Below are 14,770 nucleotides of genomic sequence, written 5' to 3'. Positions count from 1 at the left end.
GAATTCCAAAACTGCAATAGTGGCTGTACGACATCATATGCTATTCATAATCAACAATAGAAAACAAACTGTCTAATGCTGCCTTTTTGACCGATCTGAGTGCTGCGGTAAAATCCCAAATAATGGTGGGTCTGGTGTAGAAATACTGAATGTAATCAAAGTAGAGAGTAATGTGGAAATCATCTGCCACACAGGTGGGGGGAGGGTGTGGGATGGGGATGAGGGGTATACTGAGATTCCTGATGGTAGAAAATGTGCACTGGTGAAGGGACAGGTGTTTCATCATTGTATGACAGAGACTTAAACCTGAAAACTTTGTAACTGCTCTCACAGTGATTCAATAAATAAATTTATTTTTTTAAAAAAATTAAGGATATTATTTATTCTCTTTACAGAAACAGGGACGGAAGGAAGGGAAGGAGGACAACTAATGTTTTAAAAGTGCAAAAATGGAAAAACTGGCATAAAACTTACAGAATGCAGTAAAATTTCTAAAGTATCACAGTATTTCTTTTCACTAAATTCTACAACTGGTCTAAATTAACTTAAATAGCTACAAAATAAAATCCTCCTTTGCAGTTTCTGTATAACATCTGTCTGAAACTATACAGAATAAAAAAAAAACCCTCATACTAATACTGTGCATAGCCTTTGGTTGTTCTGAAAGCAAAATTAAATGTATCAAATGCCTTAAAGATTCCTCTTCCATGATACCACATTTTTTTTCAGACTCATTTTCTGTGTAAACAGCACAAATATGCAGAATATGTTGTAGCTTTTACAAATTGATGAAAATATCATTCTTTGCCTTCAGCAAAAAGCAGACAAAATCAAAAAAAGCAAAATCTAATCAGCTCTCCAAAGGCAGTTACCAAAGGATGGAGGGCCAGAAATAATTATCTGATCCTTGGCAAAATCATAAAGAATGAAAGGAAAGAAAAAGAGGAAAACAAATCTGAGCCATTTTTTCAGAAATAAAATTTTAGTTTTAAAGTTTTTATTCAATTTGAAATGGTCTTTTCTAATTTTAAAATGGTCATTTTAGAGAATGATGCAACAAAGTATTTTAGGTTATCCAGGAAGAGGAAACTGAGAAGTTAAAAATCAAGCAGATAAATAAGGTAACCAATTAGGCAAAGACCTACAGGAAGAACATTCCCTACAGAGGGAATAAACAGCAAGATCTTCCTTCCATGGCTCAAGTACCACAAACTAGTGGAGAATGTTAGTAATTGAAGTTAGAGACCCTGCAGGCCTACGGAACTCCAGATTTTATTACGCAGATAGGCATGTCCAATTCTGAAAGAAATGGACAGTGTAGGATAAAAAGTAAGAGAAAACAGGTTGATTAGGAGATTAGGGGCTCAATTAGGGGTAGTGGTAGGAGTAAGTAACATGTCTGAAGGGAGAACAAACACTACTGACAGAAGCTGGAATAAGCTCATCAGCATTAAAGAGAATATATGAATATTACACTGAAATACTGAAATTAATGGTTATACCATATATATAGTAACTCGACTCAGTAAATGGAAATTTTAAAAATAAACTAATTTTAAAATAAAATCACACTTTATTTTATATTATATATAAAATTTGCCAGATTATTGGCATGTAAAACTTGTCAGCTTTTTTCAACCAAACATATTGATCCTGTATTCATTTTATTAACTGGTCACTTTTTCAACTCAGGTCAGATGTTATAATAGCGAGTAAAATGGAAATTTTAGGGCCTGAGTGGTAGTACAGCGGGTAGAACCTTGCACACGCTGAGGTCTTAACTAAGGGCTGACTAAGGTTTTGCAGCTGGGCATTTCTACCTAGAAAGTACAATTTAATAAACTGAATCAATATTTACAACTAATTTCCTAAATTACTCTCACCTACTACATACTATTAAGTATCCTTCTAGTTTTACTACTCTTTACAGTGGTTTTCATACCAATTTTTGCCATTCTTCCTATCACCTCTGTTTAACCTCTAAAAAGCTTAAGTATTTTGAGTGGGCTCTCCTCACATTGCAGTGAAATCTGCTGAAAAGGTTGCCTATCTGAATTATGCCAAAAAGTTTGACAATGAAGACAAAGGTAGAAGTCAAGTAACAGACTCAAGTCTTGTCTAAGTTTAGGTCTAGCTAGAAAGCAATTCTGTAAGTAATCAATTACAACATGAAAATCTATACAGGTGCTTTAAGAACACAAAAGTCTATGTCTGAGGGGAAAAAAAACACAAAGATTTTTTTTAAAAGAAAGTTAATATTTGGAAAACTAAATTCCAGTCCCACAGAGTTAAAACTAAAACCTCCGGTTAGAATCCTAAACAGGGGCAGGAGAGAGTACTTGCACTGAATACGGCCATCTGGGTTACCCCAAACCCCAAGGAGTACAAAGCCAGGAATAACTCCTGAGCAGCACTGGGTGTGCCCCAAGACAAAAAGAATCCCCAACAAAATCAATTTCACCCTGTAATCCCTGAACACTGCTGGGTGTGGCACAAAAAAACCCCAACCAGCTAAGCAAACAAAAGCCAACACCATGTGATAGTAATGGTTCTAGATATCCAGGTTTGTTGGACTGTTCTGTAGGTGCCACAGCTGGCTGTGCCCAGGACGTACTCCCGGCTCTGTGGGACGGGATCACTCCTGGAAGACTCAGGGAGGAAAGCCATCTGGCTCAGTCTTGTGCAAGGCAGGCACTCTTAACCACTGCACTATGTATCCTGCCCATGGGAAAGTTTTTAAAAACTGGGCCCCACTAAAAAGGTCCCTCTTCTAATCTCTTGCACAACTCCTTCACTCTTCTTCCTATCCAATGAAAAGGAATACTCATACACCTCCCCTTCCCACTCTAAGCCTCAAGGCTTTGAAAGTAAAGGGGGGTAGAGAGTAAGGATAAATATTACCAACTAGAAGGGCAGACTGAGTTCAAGAACTACTTCAGGAATGAGGGTGGGGCAGACATTAAGAAAGACTGGGGGAGGGGGGAAGGCAGACTGGAAGACAGACTGATAGTATAGTGGGTGGTTTTGCAAAATTTAAAAAATATCCTTTATCATCAAGACTTAAACTTGAATCACCAACATGTAGCTTAAAAAGGTAAGGACAGAGGGGCTTGAGTGTTATAGTATTTTGGTTATGGCACTCGCCTTGCATGCAGGCAGACTGGGTTCAAATCCCAATATCCCATAAGCACCTCCAGAGTAATTCCTGAGTGCAGTCATGAGTAACCCCTGAGCATTGCTGGGTATCACTGTCAATCCCGTTGTTCATCAATTTACTGGAGCCAGTAACGTCTCTGTTCATCCCAGCCCTGAGATTTTAGCAGCCTCTCCTCACTCATTTTTCCCAACGATTAGAGGTTCTTTTCAGGGTCAAGGGAATGGAACCACACACATTGGCTGGGTATAGTCCCAAAACAAAACAAACAAACAAACAAAAAGGTGTTTAGGTCTTTACATTTCTTACCTACACTGTAGTATTTTTTCATGCCTCTTAAACACCTTAATAAAAATGTCTTTGTCCATTAAAAATTCCTTAAAGTACAGATGCTGGTCAAGATACAGCCTGATATGAAGAGTCTGGGTTCCACAGAGGGCCCTTTGGGCAGACCCCTAAGAAAAGGCTCCATCATGAGCCCTATCTTTGACACACTCTCAGCAGGAAACAGCCAGTTAAGTCATCACCCCTTTGCCCAGAGGGCTGGGCTTCCAGTAAAGAAAGCTGAATCTGATAGGTGTGGCTGGGCCCTCCAATAAAAAAGGCTTTTCCAGAAGGAAAAATAGGAAAAATACCAAGGTGATCTTTAAAGAAGTTACCAAATCTCCAGTTTCCAAGTGGCCTGAGGGCATGAGGGAACCACCTAAAAGAGTGGACCACCTCAGAAAAGAAAAAAAGAGAAGGTGGATTTTATTTAAAAAAGCTATCAAAAACCCAAGCCTTGGGCCAGGCCACATAGATAGTACAGTAAATAGGGCACTTGCTGTATCTGATCTCCACAGCCCATCTGAAGTGATTCCTGAGGAAGATTCAATTGTGGCCCAAAACCTAAAACAAAAACTATCATCGATTTGCTCAAGCGGGTATCAGTAACATCTCCATTGTGAAATTTGTTACTGTTTTTGGCATATCAAATATGCCACGGGGAGCTTGTCAGGCTCTGTCGTGCAGGCAAGATACTCTCAGTAGCTTGCCAGGCTCTCCGAGAGGGATGGAGAAATCGAACCAGGGTCAGCTGCATGCAAGGCAAATGCCTAACCCTCTGTGCTATCGCTCTAGCCCAGAACAAAAACCAGGAGCAAGAAAAATGATACACCAGGCAGGGTGCTTGCCTTGCATGCAGCTGACCCAGGTTCGATTCTTGGTACCAGCAGGAGTGATCCCTGAGCACAGACCCAGGAGTAAGTCCCAAGCATCACTAGGTGTGACTCCCAGCAAAACAAAACTAACATAAAACTCAACCTCTTGAAACTAGTTTTACATTAAACATTAAAGGAGCATTTTGGGGGCCAGGGTGATAGTATGGTGCTTGTCTTGCGTGTGGCTGGCCTGGACTTGACCTGGCATCACACATGGTCCCCCAAGCCTGCCAGGAATGCTACTGGAGCACAGAACTAAGAGTAAGTCCTGAGTCCACTGCTAGGTGTCACCCTAAAAAACTAAGTAAGTAAAAGAGTATCTTTGGAAAAAAAAAAAGATAAACTCTAGTGCCTTGCCAATGAGTGTGAGCATGGCATTCACTCACAGTGCTTATAGTTGCCCTCTACTAGATTAAAACATTATCTGTTTTAAGTATATTTAAAACAATGAAATTATATTTCAACCTTGCTAAGAGTTTTAAACTTTTCCTAATAAACTAATGTTTTACTTCTATTGAATGCATTTTCTAGATCTGGAAAGATGATTTCTTTAGTTACTTAAGCATTATCTATAATGTATCTTCTATTAGAAAGCCAACATTCCCTTTTTAGGATAAAACACACTTTTATAGCCTATTAAAATTTTCCTTAAATTTTCAAAAATTCTCTCCTCACTTTTACTAAACTGCATATATGTAGGATTTATCAATTTCATGCAAATTTCAAAATGAATTATCATAAAACTATTCACTAATTTTAAAAATTTACATGCCTGTAAAAAAGTAGTTTTTGAAAAAAATTTTTTCAATGTATCAATGATTTACAGTTCTTGGAATTTTAGATTAGCTTTATTCATCTACAAGTCTACAGGTTACTACCTCCGCAATTAAAAAACCTACTATGCGGGTATATCAAGAAAAATATTAACAGAACAACAGATGACAAAAGTTCAGAAATGAAGTTCTTTCTACAGAACTGAAAGGAGTCGGTGGGAGAAGAGTGGGAGAGCATTCTGGTGATGAGCGTGGTACTTACTGGAAATATATACGGATGGAAAGTATTAACAAGAGTATAAAACAAGGTGCCTCATATAAATGGTTTAAATTTTTTTTAAAAAATCCAAAGCTCAAGGCTGGATAGTACAGGGGTTAAGACATTATCCTACATGATCCCAAATAACCCTCAGATCCATAGTGTGTGATGAACTGCCCTTCTCCTCCCACAAACAGGGCAGTTATTCAGAGATAACACAGGAGATAAAGCACTTGCCTTACAGGTGCCCTATGCTCTAGGTACCACACAGGCCTCCTGAGCACTGCCAAGCATGGTCAAAAGCAAAACGAAAAATGAATGCAAGGCTCTTCCTCTTGGCTACATCCCAACAGAAAAGTCCCAGGTGAGGCAATCTGGAATGAGCCCTATAATAAAAACCACTGTAGCAGGGCCCATCTCTCCAGCTTGAGGATTCACTCACCTACACCCACAAGTTGCAAGTCTCCTGAGATGTGTACATTACCCCATCCTCCTACATCTTAAAATTGAACTCTCCCTCTCTGCTCCCGCCCCCCTCCCCAGAAAGAACTATTTAAACAAAGCCTTGACCAAAAAAAAAAGGGTGGGGGAACAAAGGAATGGGAGGGACAGGTAAATGCTGGTCTAAGTGTGGTGGCAAATGTGTGGTCTAAGCAGACAAAAGTGGGGGCCAGAGCAGTAGTACAGCAGGTAGGAGGACATTTGCCTGCATGTGGCCATGCCGGGTTCCATCCCCAGCACTATAAATGGTCCCTTGAGTACTGCCAAAGTGACTCCTGAGCACAGAACCAGGAGTAAGCACTGAGCACCGCCTGGTATGGCTCCAAACAGGGAGGGGGGGGAGATTAGATAAAAATAATAAAATGAAAGCATGTAGAAGAGCTCAGTGAGAAAAACGCAGAAAACCAAATTTTCAGTACAGACAAGAAAATTCAAGGATGATGATAATGCCCTACCATGAAGGTTTGGTTTCACTGCCACTAGAAGGCTTATCAAACGAGAGAGACTTCGACAGGTCAAGACATCGGTTTACTGGCAACCAGTCACCAAGGATGGAAGATGGGGGTATCCTGTCTTAAGTCTTAGCCTTGTCCAGCAGTCTGCTGTTCCTAATGTCCCAGCGTAGTTTCTGTGATAAGGCAAAATAGGCTAGATCTTCAAGACAATGTTAACAGAACAGGCACAGACAGGCGCTGAAACCATAGGCATTGAAGTTTTAAAAAATCTAGTCAGTTTTCCTCTAGCAAATCTTTTACTCCTTTACCATATTCATAACTACACTGCTCTGTCAATCTCCTCTTGTTAACCCCACCTGAAGTACAGAGGAAGATCTTAGAACTTTCTAGCAGCATTTATCCAAAACCCAACACAAGGCTTACGGCTTATTAAATTTAGGTTATTCACTTATTCCTTTTCATGTAACTGGTGAAAAATGCAACTCATCAACACATATAGTCTTGGGAGAAAAATTCAAACCGATCAAACTAAACACTACAATCATACACAATCATCTGTAATTGTCATACCTAAAACAAATCCCTAGTAGTCTATAAATAAGTCTTTATTAATCCATTGTTTTTCCTTTTAAGTATACTCTGCCACAAGTGAATTTTGAGATAAAAAATTTGTATTGTTACAGTACTATTGGCTGAAATGTTTCAACATATATAAACATATGTAAAATCCTATGTAAGGTCTCTAACCTCCCCAGCTCCTCTCACAGTGTTCTGACACCTTCACTTAGGCAGGCAAAACTGCTTTTCCACGTAGGACTTTTGCAGGCACTAACAGAACTGCTCAGAATGCTCTTCGGCATTCTTTGAAAACATTTTCACTAGTTTTAGAATCCCTTTTTTATATCACTGAAAATACTCTATCATAATTAAAATTATGTGACATAACTTTACTGACCATTTAAAATGCCAGAAAAATTCTAAATATTGCACTGCTCATAAGTTAAGTAATCTTCAAGTATTTACATATGTAATCTTCATTTTTAGCTAACTAATAACTTGATAGCTTGTCCAAGGCTGCTATCTGATTGGTCCAAGGTTTCCTATCTGGTAACTGACTGACATGGGATCTGACAATAGTCAGTCTCCCTTTTCACACTTACTCAGGAATGTAACTGACAGTTTATTCTACCTAGACTTTAAACTTCATAAAGTAAAAGCTGGAAGGGGAGAAAGAGGATGGTAACGTGGGGAGGTTTATTTTGTGGTGAATAGTATATGGAAGATTCTGCAATAAGATATTTCCACATATCAGAGCCTGATAGATTTTACAGTAGGCTAGGCATTCGCTTCGCATGCGGGCAGATCTGGATTCAATCACTGGCACCCAAATAGTCCCCAGAGTAAGGCCTGAGTACTAAGTGAAGTCCCCAAACAAAACAAAAATTGTGCATTTTGTGATGAAGCTCTCTTAGCAGAGCTTGTAAGTGGTTGACAACTAGAGGTGTGAGACAAAAACCAGTCTGTATCAAACTATTTTATAGGAGGTTATATTAATTTAGTATTCTTAGAAGAATACTCTAACATCAATTAAGCAGTAATTATTATCCAAGGAAGTCTTTATGTGAAGAAAAATAAATCCTCTTTCCATATATTCCAAAAAAACTAGAAATAACTAGTTTGTAAATACAGTGAAAATAATTTAATCCTTCAAGGAACCTGGCTCATAACAAATCTTCAACTTTCATTACAATCATTTTCTTAGTGATCCCCTCTCTATTCCATCTGTCTTCTCCCCTCTGCTCATGAAGCAGTCTTCCAGCTATGGGGCAATCCCCCTGGCCCTTGTATCTACTGTCCTTGGGTGTCAGCCTCATGTGATGTTATTCTATATTCCACAAATGAGTGCAGTCCTTTTAGGTCTGTCCTTCTCTTTCTGACTCATTTCACTTAGCATGATACTCTCTATGTCTATCCATTTAAAAGCAAATTTCATGACTTCATCTCTCCTAACAGCTGCATAGTATTCCACCGTGTAGATGTACCAAAGTTTCTTTAACCAGTTATCTGTTTTAGGGCACTCGGGTTGTTTCCAGATTTTGGCTATTATGAACAGTGCTGCAGTGAAGATATAGGTACAGATGTCATTTCTACTGTGCTCTTCTGCATCCTTGGGATATATTCCCAGAAGTGGTATTGTGGGGTCATATGGAAGCTCAATTTCTGGTTTTTGAAGGACTGTCCATATTGTTTTCCAGAAAGGCTAGACCAGTCGGCATTCCCACTAACAGGGAAGGAGCGTCTCTTCTCCCCTACATCCACGCCAGCACTGGTTGCTTTTGTTCTTTTGAATGTGTGCCAGTCTCTGTGGTGTGAGATGATATCTCATTGTTGTTTTGATTTGCATCTCCCTGATGATTAGTGATGTGGAACATTTTTTCATGTACCTTTTGGCCATTTGTATTTCTTTTTTGAGGAAACTTCTGTTCATTTCTTCTCCCCATTTTTTGATGGGGTTGGAGGTTTCTTTCTTATACAATTCTACAAGTTCTTGTATATCCTAGATATTAATCCCTTATCAGATGGGTATTGGGTAAATATTCTTTCCCATTCTATGGGTTCTTTCTGTATTTTGGTCACTGTTTCTTTCAAAGTGCAGAAGCTTCGTAGTTTGATGTAGTCCCATTTGTTTATGTTTGCTTCCACTTGCATGGTCAGTGCTGTTTCGTCCTTCAAGATGCTTTTGGCTTCAATGTCATGGAGAGTTCTTAGCAGTTCTTTTTTGGTAATTCTGACCAACCAATACTGCTTCACTAGTATTAAAAATAATTGTAATTTTATTTCACTCTTGAAACAAAAGGGTGGTAGTAGGAAAAGAGAGCATATCCCCTAGATAAAAACAATTTTACATGGATCTAAAAATATCAAAATTCTTAAGAACAAATGATCTTTCCATATATATAAGAAAAATAATACTTGACCTGAGAGATAGTGCAAGTGGTAGAGTACATGGCTCGAATGTATGAGGCCCTGCATTCAATCACGACACCCTCATGCTCCTCCCTACCAGCACACAGCTCCAGCTAGGTTAAAGCGCTGTATGCCACCAGCCGGAGGCTGCCACCTAGAACTAAGCATTACAGGAAAAGGAGAGAAGAGAGGGAGGTGGGTGCTAAAGGAAAGAAGGATATTCTTGAAGTCCTACTCAGCCTAGCATCATGATTCATTATTTGTAATATGATAAATGTATAAATGTATGCTATTTGTAATATGATAAATAACTTGTTTATGAATCCACTTGGGACAGATATCAAGAAAAGTGAAAGTTTAAATTGTAAAGGCAGAATTTCTAATTCACCAGCTTGAATCGATAGCACTGAAATAAAGACAACTAATTTCATTTTAACAAATGCACAAGTCCAAATAAACAAGTAATAAAGGAGAAAACTCAAAAGGCAGTTAACTTATAAACGCACAATAATATTAAAACTCAAAAAGTTACTCAACATAAAATGAGGAACTCATGGATGTATCCAACCATTACTGTGGAGAGTATAGAAACATATTGGCACGAAAGACCTTTCCAGGAGTTAAAGGAATATTTTAGAAAAGAGGAGGGGGAGGGAGAGGGAGAGGCTGAGAGGGAGAAGGAGAGGGAGAGGGAGAAGGAGAGAGGGAGTGGAAAGGGGAAAGGGGAGAGAGGAGAGGAGAGGAGAGAGGGAGAGAGAGAGAACAGAGAAAGAACACATCATTCTTAATCCAAAGATTGTTCTCCAAAATCTGGTGTTCAGATGCTTTACTCAGATGATATGCCCTCAAATCATGTATATCAGTCCTTAGTATTCCAAATACTCTATCAATTCTCTATTCAGAAGTCTATAAATATTCTTATTCTCCTAACTTTAATCTAGGGCTGAGTATGAAGTGTAGTCTTCAGACTTTACTAAAACAGATTTTGTGGTTTTGCAAAATTTTAAAATATACTTTATCACTAAGACTTGAACTCAAATCACCAGAATGTTGTAGCTTTGAAAGATAAGGACAGGGGCTAGAGTGATAGTACAGTGGATGGGGCCACTGCCTTGCATGCAGCCCACCTTGTTTCAATCCCTGTCATCCAATATGGTCACCTGAGCACTGCCAGTTTTAATTCCTGAGTACAGAGCTAGGAGAAACCCCTAAGTATTGCTGGGTAGGTGATTCCTAAATCATGGATGAATGAATGAATGAATGTATAAAAGGTAGGGTCGGGGTGAGAGTAGAGTGGATAGGGCATTTGACCTGTAGGTGGCCTACCTGGGTTCAGTACCCCGTATGGTACCCCAAGCCTGCTAGGAGTGATCCGAGTGTAAAAGCAGGAGTAAACCCTGAGCTCTGCCGGGTGTGCTTCCCTTCTCAAGGTAAATAAAAGGTAAAGGTATTATATACCAAAAAAAGGAACCCAAAATTTATTAAAATCTAGAACCAGAGAAATAGCTCTAGGAACTAAGTGCATGTTAGGCATGCCTGAGGCATAGGTTTAATCTCCACTCCTGTATGGTCCCCAGACATCTCTGGGAGTAACCCTGGACAAGGAGATGGGGTAGGCATTGGACACTGCTATGAGGCTAAAAAGACTAAACTAACCTAAAATGCTAAGAGAGGAATAGAAGAGATAACTGTTGAGGACTGAGGACTCTACATTTTGCACATGTGTTCTAACACCTCAAATGTGAAACAGTTGTTGACCTATTATCTTTCAGCCTGACACACTTCCCTAAGCACTGTAAGTACAAATGATAAATATGGAAGACCTAATCCATATTTACTGAGTATAAATTTTAATCTCTTTCTATATACAAAAGGATCTCGCTATTTATCCACAGTTTATCCACTAAGCTAGACACACATACACACACACACACAATGAAATATTACTCAGCTGTAAGAAAAGATGCGATATATTTTGCTATACTTTTTTTTTTCTTTTTGGGTCACACCCGGTGTTGCCTAGGGGTTACTCATGGCTCTGCTCTCAGGAATTACCCCTGCTCAGGGAACCATATGAGATGCTGGGAATCAAACCTGGGTCGGCTGTGTGCAAGGCAAACATCCTACCCACTGCCCCTATTTTGCTATACTTTGGATGTTGCAGGGCATCATGTTAAGTGAAGTGACTCAGAAGGAAACACAAATACTGTATGATCTCACTGATCTGTGAAGGATAAAACAGCAAAATTAGGGAATAGATGATGGCCAATGATAAACAACTCTGAGATACTACAACAGGGCTGAAACTGCCAATGAGAGATAGGTGTGTGGCAAGGAAAAAAAAAGGGGGGGGGTGGGCAGAGACCATTGTTGAAGGATGCTGGCACTCTGGTAGTAAATCACGATACCTCAAAAAGTTAATTGGGAAAACAACAACAAAATCTAGAACTATAAAGGATAGATTTGGGAGAATACTTTTTAAGGGGCTGGGATGTGTCAGAGGTCTTTTACGTGTTGGGATCTATTTCCCCCATGGCCCTTGGATGATTGGCCGGAGTAGTCCACTAGAATCACTAGGGTCTGAATAGCTCCAAATTCAAAAATTTCCCAGCATCACAAGGCATGACCCCCATAAAACAACAACAACAACAACAACAACAAACAACCCACAAACACCCAAGACTCCCATTCTTGAGGACTTTCTGAGAAGTGCCTGAAAGGTTAGTACTACTTAGGAATAGCAGTAGTGCAGATCAAGGACTACATTGTAAAAATCATTTCTAAACCATGTAAATTAAGAAAAAACACACAGGTCATGACTTCGGGATGAAGCAGACAAGCAGACAATGCCATTAGTGTTGACATTTTACAAACACATTCTTATAAACACAAACACAAGACTCTGGCAAATGAATTCATTAACTAAACAAATGTTTGCAGACTGCTGTATAAGCACCATGCCTTCACTGCCTCTAACTTAACTTTTGTCAACCTCAAACCTGAAAGCTGGAAGTTGGTGGCAATGTTCCAGCCTTCCTGGTTAAAGTACAAAAGCATAAATACCCGCCTAAAATTTTGAGAAACTTAAGCATACCATGTCTAACACTGTTAGAAAGATGTTTCTTTGGTTTAAAAACAAATGTTATAGTCCTGCTTACAATACTGTGGAGAACATGGAATTTAAAAAAATCTAATAATCCTTTGCACTATAAAGTAATGCTTATTGGGTGAAAGATATTCCACTTCATATCTAACTGAAAGTAAAGGTATTTCTTCTCATAGAACACTATGCCTATTTATTAACAGTTTTGTGAGAAAAATAATTTACAAGAGACATCTTTACACAAACAAAATGACTCACACAGGTAAATGACCCAACACCCACCCTCAATATATTGATGACAGTATCACTTTACCCCCAGAATTTCCCACCACATACTTACCTGTGCAACTTCTTTCAACATTTGCTACTCTGGGGATTGGAAAGCTCAGAGCTGGAGGCTGAAGTGAAGAAGGAAAGGTTGGAGGTTGAGCCATGGCACCAGCCCCACACTTAGGAGCTCCCCTGAGATACTACAGCAGGGTTGACACCATAGCTCTGAGGTTCAAACTCCAGCAAACGATAAGAAAGGAATCCAACCAGAACATGATAAACGATGGAAATCTTCTGCTCTTTGAAAAATAAGGAAATCATGCTATAAAGATTTGAATGTCCAGTTTCAACATTATGACTCCCTGTTCACATCTTCATTAGGTCCCAAACCCAGAAATACCGCCCACATTGACATAATGTACTAATTTACAAGGAAGATAGGGCAAGTGAGGTGCCAGACCTTTCTACGGGAAGCCAGAACTTTCTATAAACTTTATTTTTTTCTAAATGATGAGAGGTTGGGCTTACCTGGCCATCACGAAAACATCTAAGACAATTTGTTAATACCATCCCATCTGCTCCTTAGACTTTCTTACCCTTCTTATTAATTAAAATTACTCAACATTTAACCGACATGCCAATACCATTAATCAGCTGAATAACAAACATTTTCAAACACAAGAAAGGAGTTACTGGACTGGGGCGATAGCTCATAGGGCTTGTGTGCCTGCCTTGCGTACCAAAGGCCAAGTTTGATTCCCAGCACTTCATGATCCCCTGAACATCGCCAAGTAATACACGAGGAACAGCCCCAGCCACTGCAGAGTATGCCTCAAATCCCAAAAGGATGACTAGTTCAGAGCAGAGAAAATTTGATTAGAAAACAATACTAAGTCTAATTAAAAGGATATGCTTGTTCATTTATTTACTTAGCAGTGGAGGGAATCAACAACCAAGGTAGTGTGACCACTACCACTGGTCACACCTCAGGACTTTTTTTTTTTTTTTTGCTTTTTGGGTCACACCCAGCGATGCTCAGGGGTTACTCCTGGCTTTGCACTCAGGAATTACTCCTGGCGGTGCTTGGGGGACCATATGGGATGCCGGGGATGTAACCCGGGTCGGCCGAGTGCAAGGCAAACGCCTTACCCGCTGTGCTATCGCTCCGGCCCCACCCAGGACGTTTTTTAAGTATTGAAAAAATATAAGCTAAATATATAGAGGAATATCAGAAGTGAATTATGTTCTATGGAGCAATTAAAAATGAAAAATAGGGGGTTGGAGAGATAGCACAGCAGATAAGGTTCAATCCCTGGCATCTCATATGGTCCCCTGAGCACAACCAAGAGTAATTCCTAAGTACAGAGCCAGAAGTAAGCTATCAGCACCGCTGGGAGTGGTACAAAATTGTACCCCCACCACCACTTAAAAAAAAAAAAAGATTCCTTCAGGAAGGGTGCATTGGATCTGCAAAATATCAAAACATCTTGCAATATAAATTAAAAATAAATATTTCAATAAACACTGGGTATGTATTTATTAAGTAATGAGTACATGTCTGAATACATGTATTACCTAGTATATCAGACATGACAATTTATAATTCTATAGTTTAACTATTTGATGTGCAGAACTAAGGATCACAAACTAAAGGGAATACAGACAAAAGCATTTACAATTGCTTCCTGCAGCATTAATAGGGCCTTCAATACCCTGTAAACTCACTGCCCTTCGTACTCCTGACTACTTTCCACTTCTCTTACTGTGTTCCTGTCATAGAGGTGTCTCTGTTCCTAAAAACACTCAAAGCATCTTCGGTCTCTAGGCCTTTCACTTTTTGCAGAATCTCCCATGCCTTCTTACCTCCAGACTAAGCAATCTTTGTGATGATGCCTATTCTAAACTTATATTATACCCCTTAGGAATGCAATATCATCTTTTGCTGTTACATTTTCCCCACAGAGTTTATTAATATACAATATGGAATATGTTTCATTTCTTTGATGTCTTCCTTTGATCTAAATGTTAACTGTATGGGATCAGAATTTTTACCCCTTAATTTTTGCTTACTTACATTTCTATAAAACCT

The 14,770-nt window shown here is 39.2% G+C and overlaps 1 protein-coding gene across 7 annotated transcripts in view; it reads right to left on the bottom strand.

Annotated features, from left to right (window-relative positions):
* Positions 1-14,770, bottom strand: part of CNOT2 (CCR4-NOT transcription complex subunit 2) — a 113,768-nt gene that overhangs the window by 49,542 nt on the left and 49,456 nt on the right. Inside the window, exon 2 of one of the 7 annotated variants that reach the window (XM_055117938.1) lies at positions 12,752-12,809. The exons of the other annotated variants lie outside the window; for them this stretch is intronic. Within the exon in view, the coding sequence (XP_054973913.1) occupies positions 12,752-12,772 (21 nt within the window). The 5' untranslated portion in view covers positions 12,773-12,809. The remainder of the gene's footprint in view (positions 1-12,751; positions 12,810-14,770) is intronic. 7 annotated transcript variants of the gene reach the window in all.

Source organism: Sorex araneus, chromosome 10 (assembly GCF_027595985.1).
Source record: "Sorex araneus isolate mSorAra2 chromosome 10, mSorAra2.pri, whole genome shotgun sequence".
NCBI classification, from domain to species: domain Eukaryota; kingdom Metazoa; phylum Chordata; class Mammalia; order Eulipotyphla; family Soricidae; genus Sorex; species Sorex araneus.
This window is presented reverse-complemented; position numbering and strand designations above follow the sequence as displayed.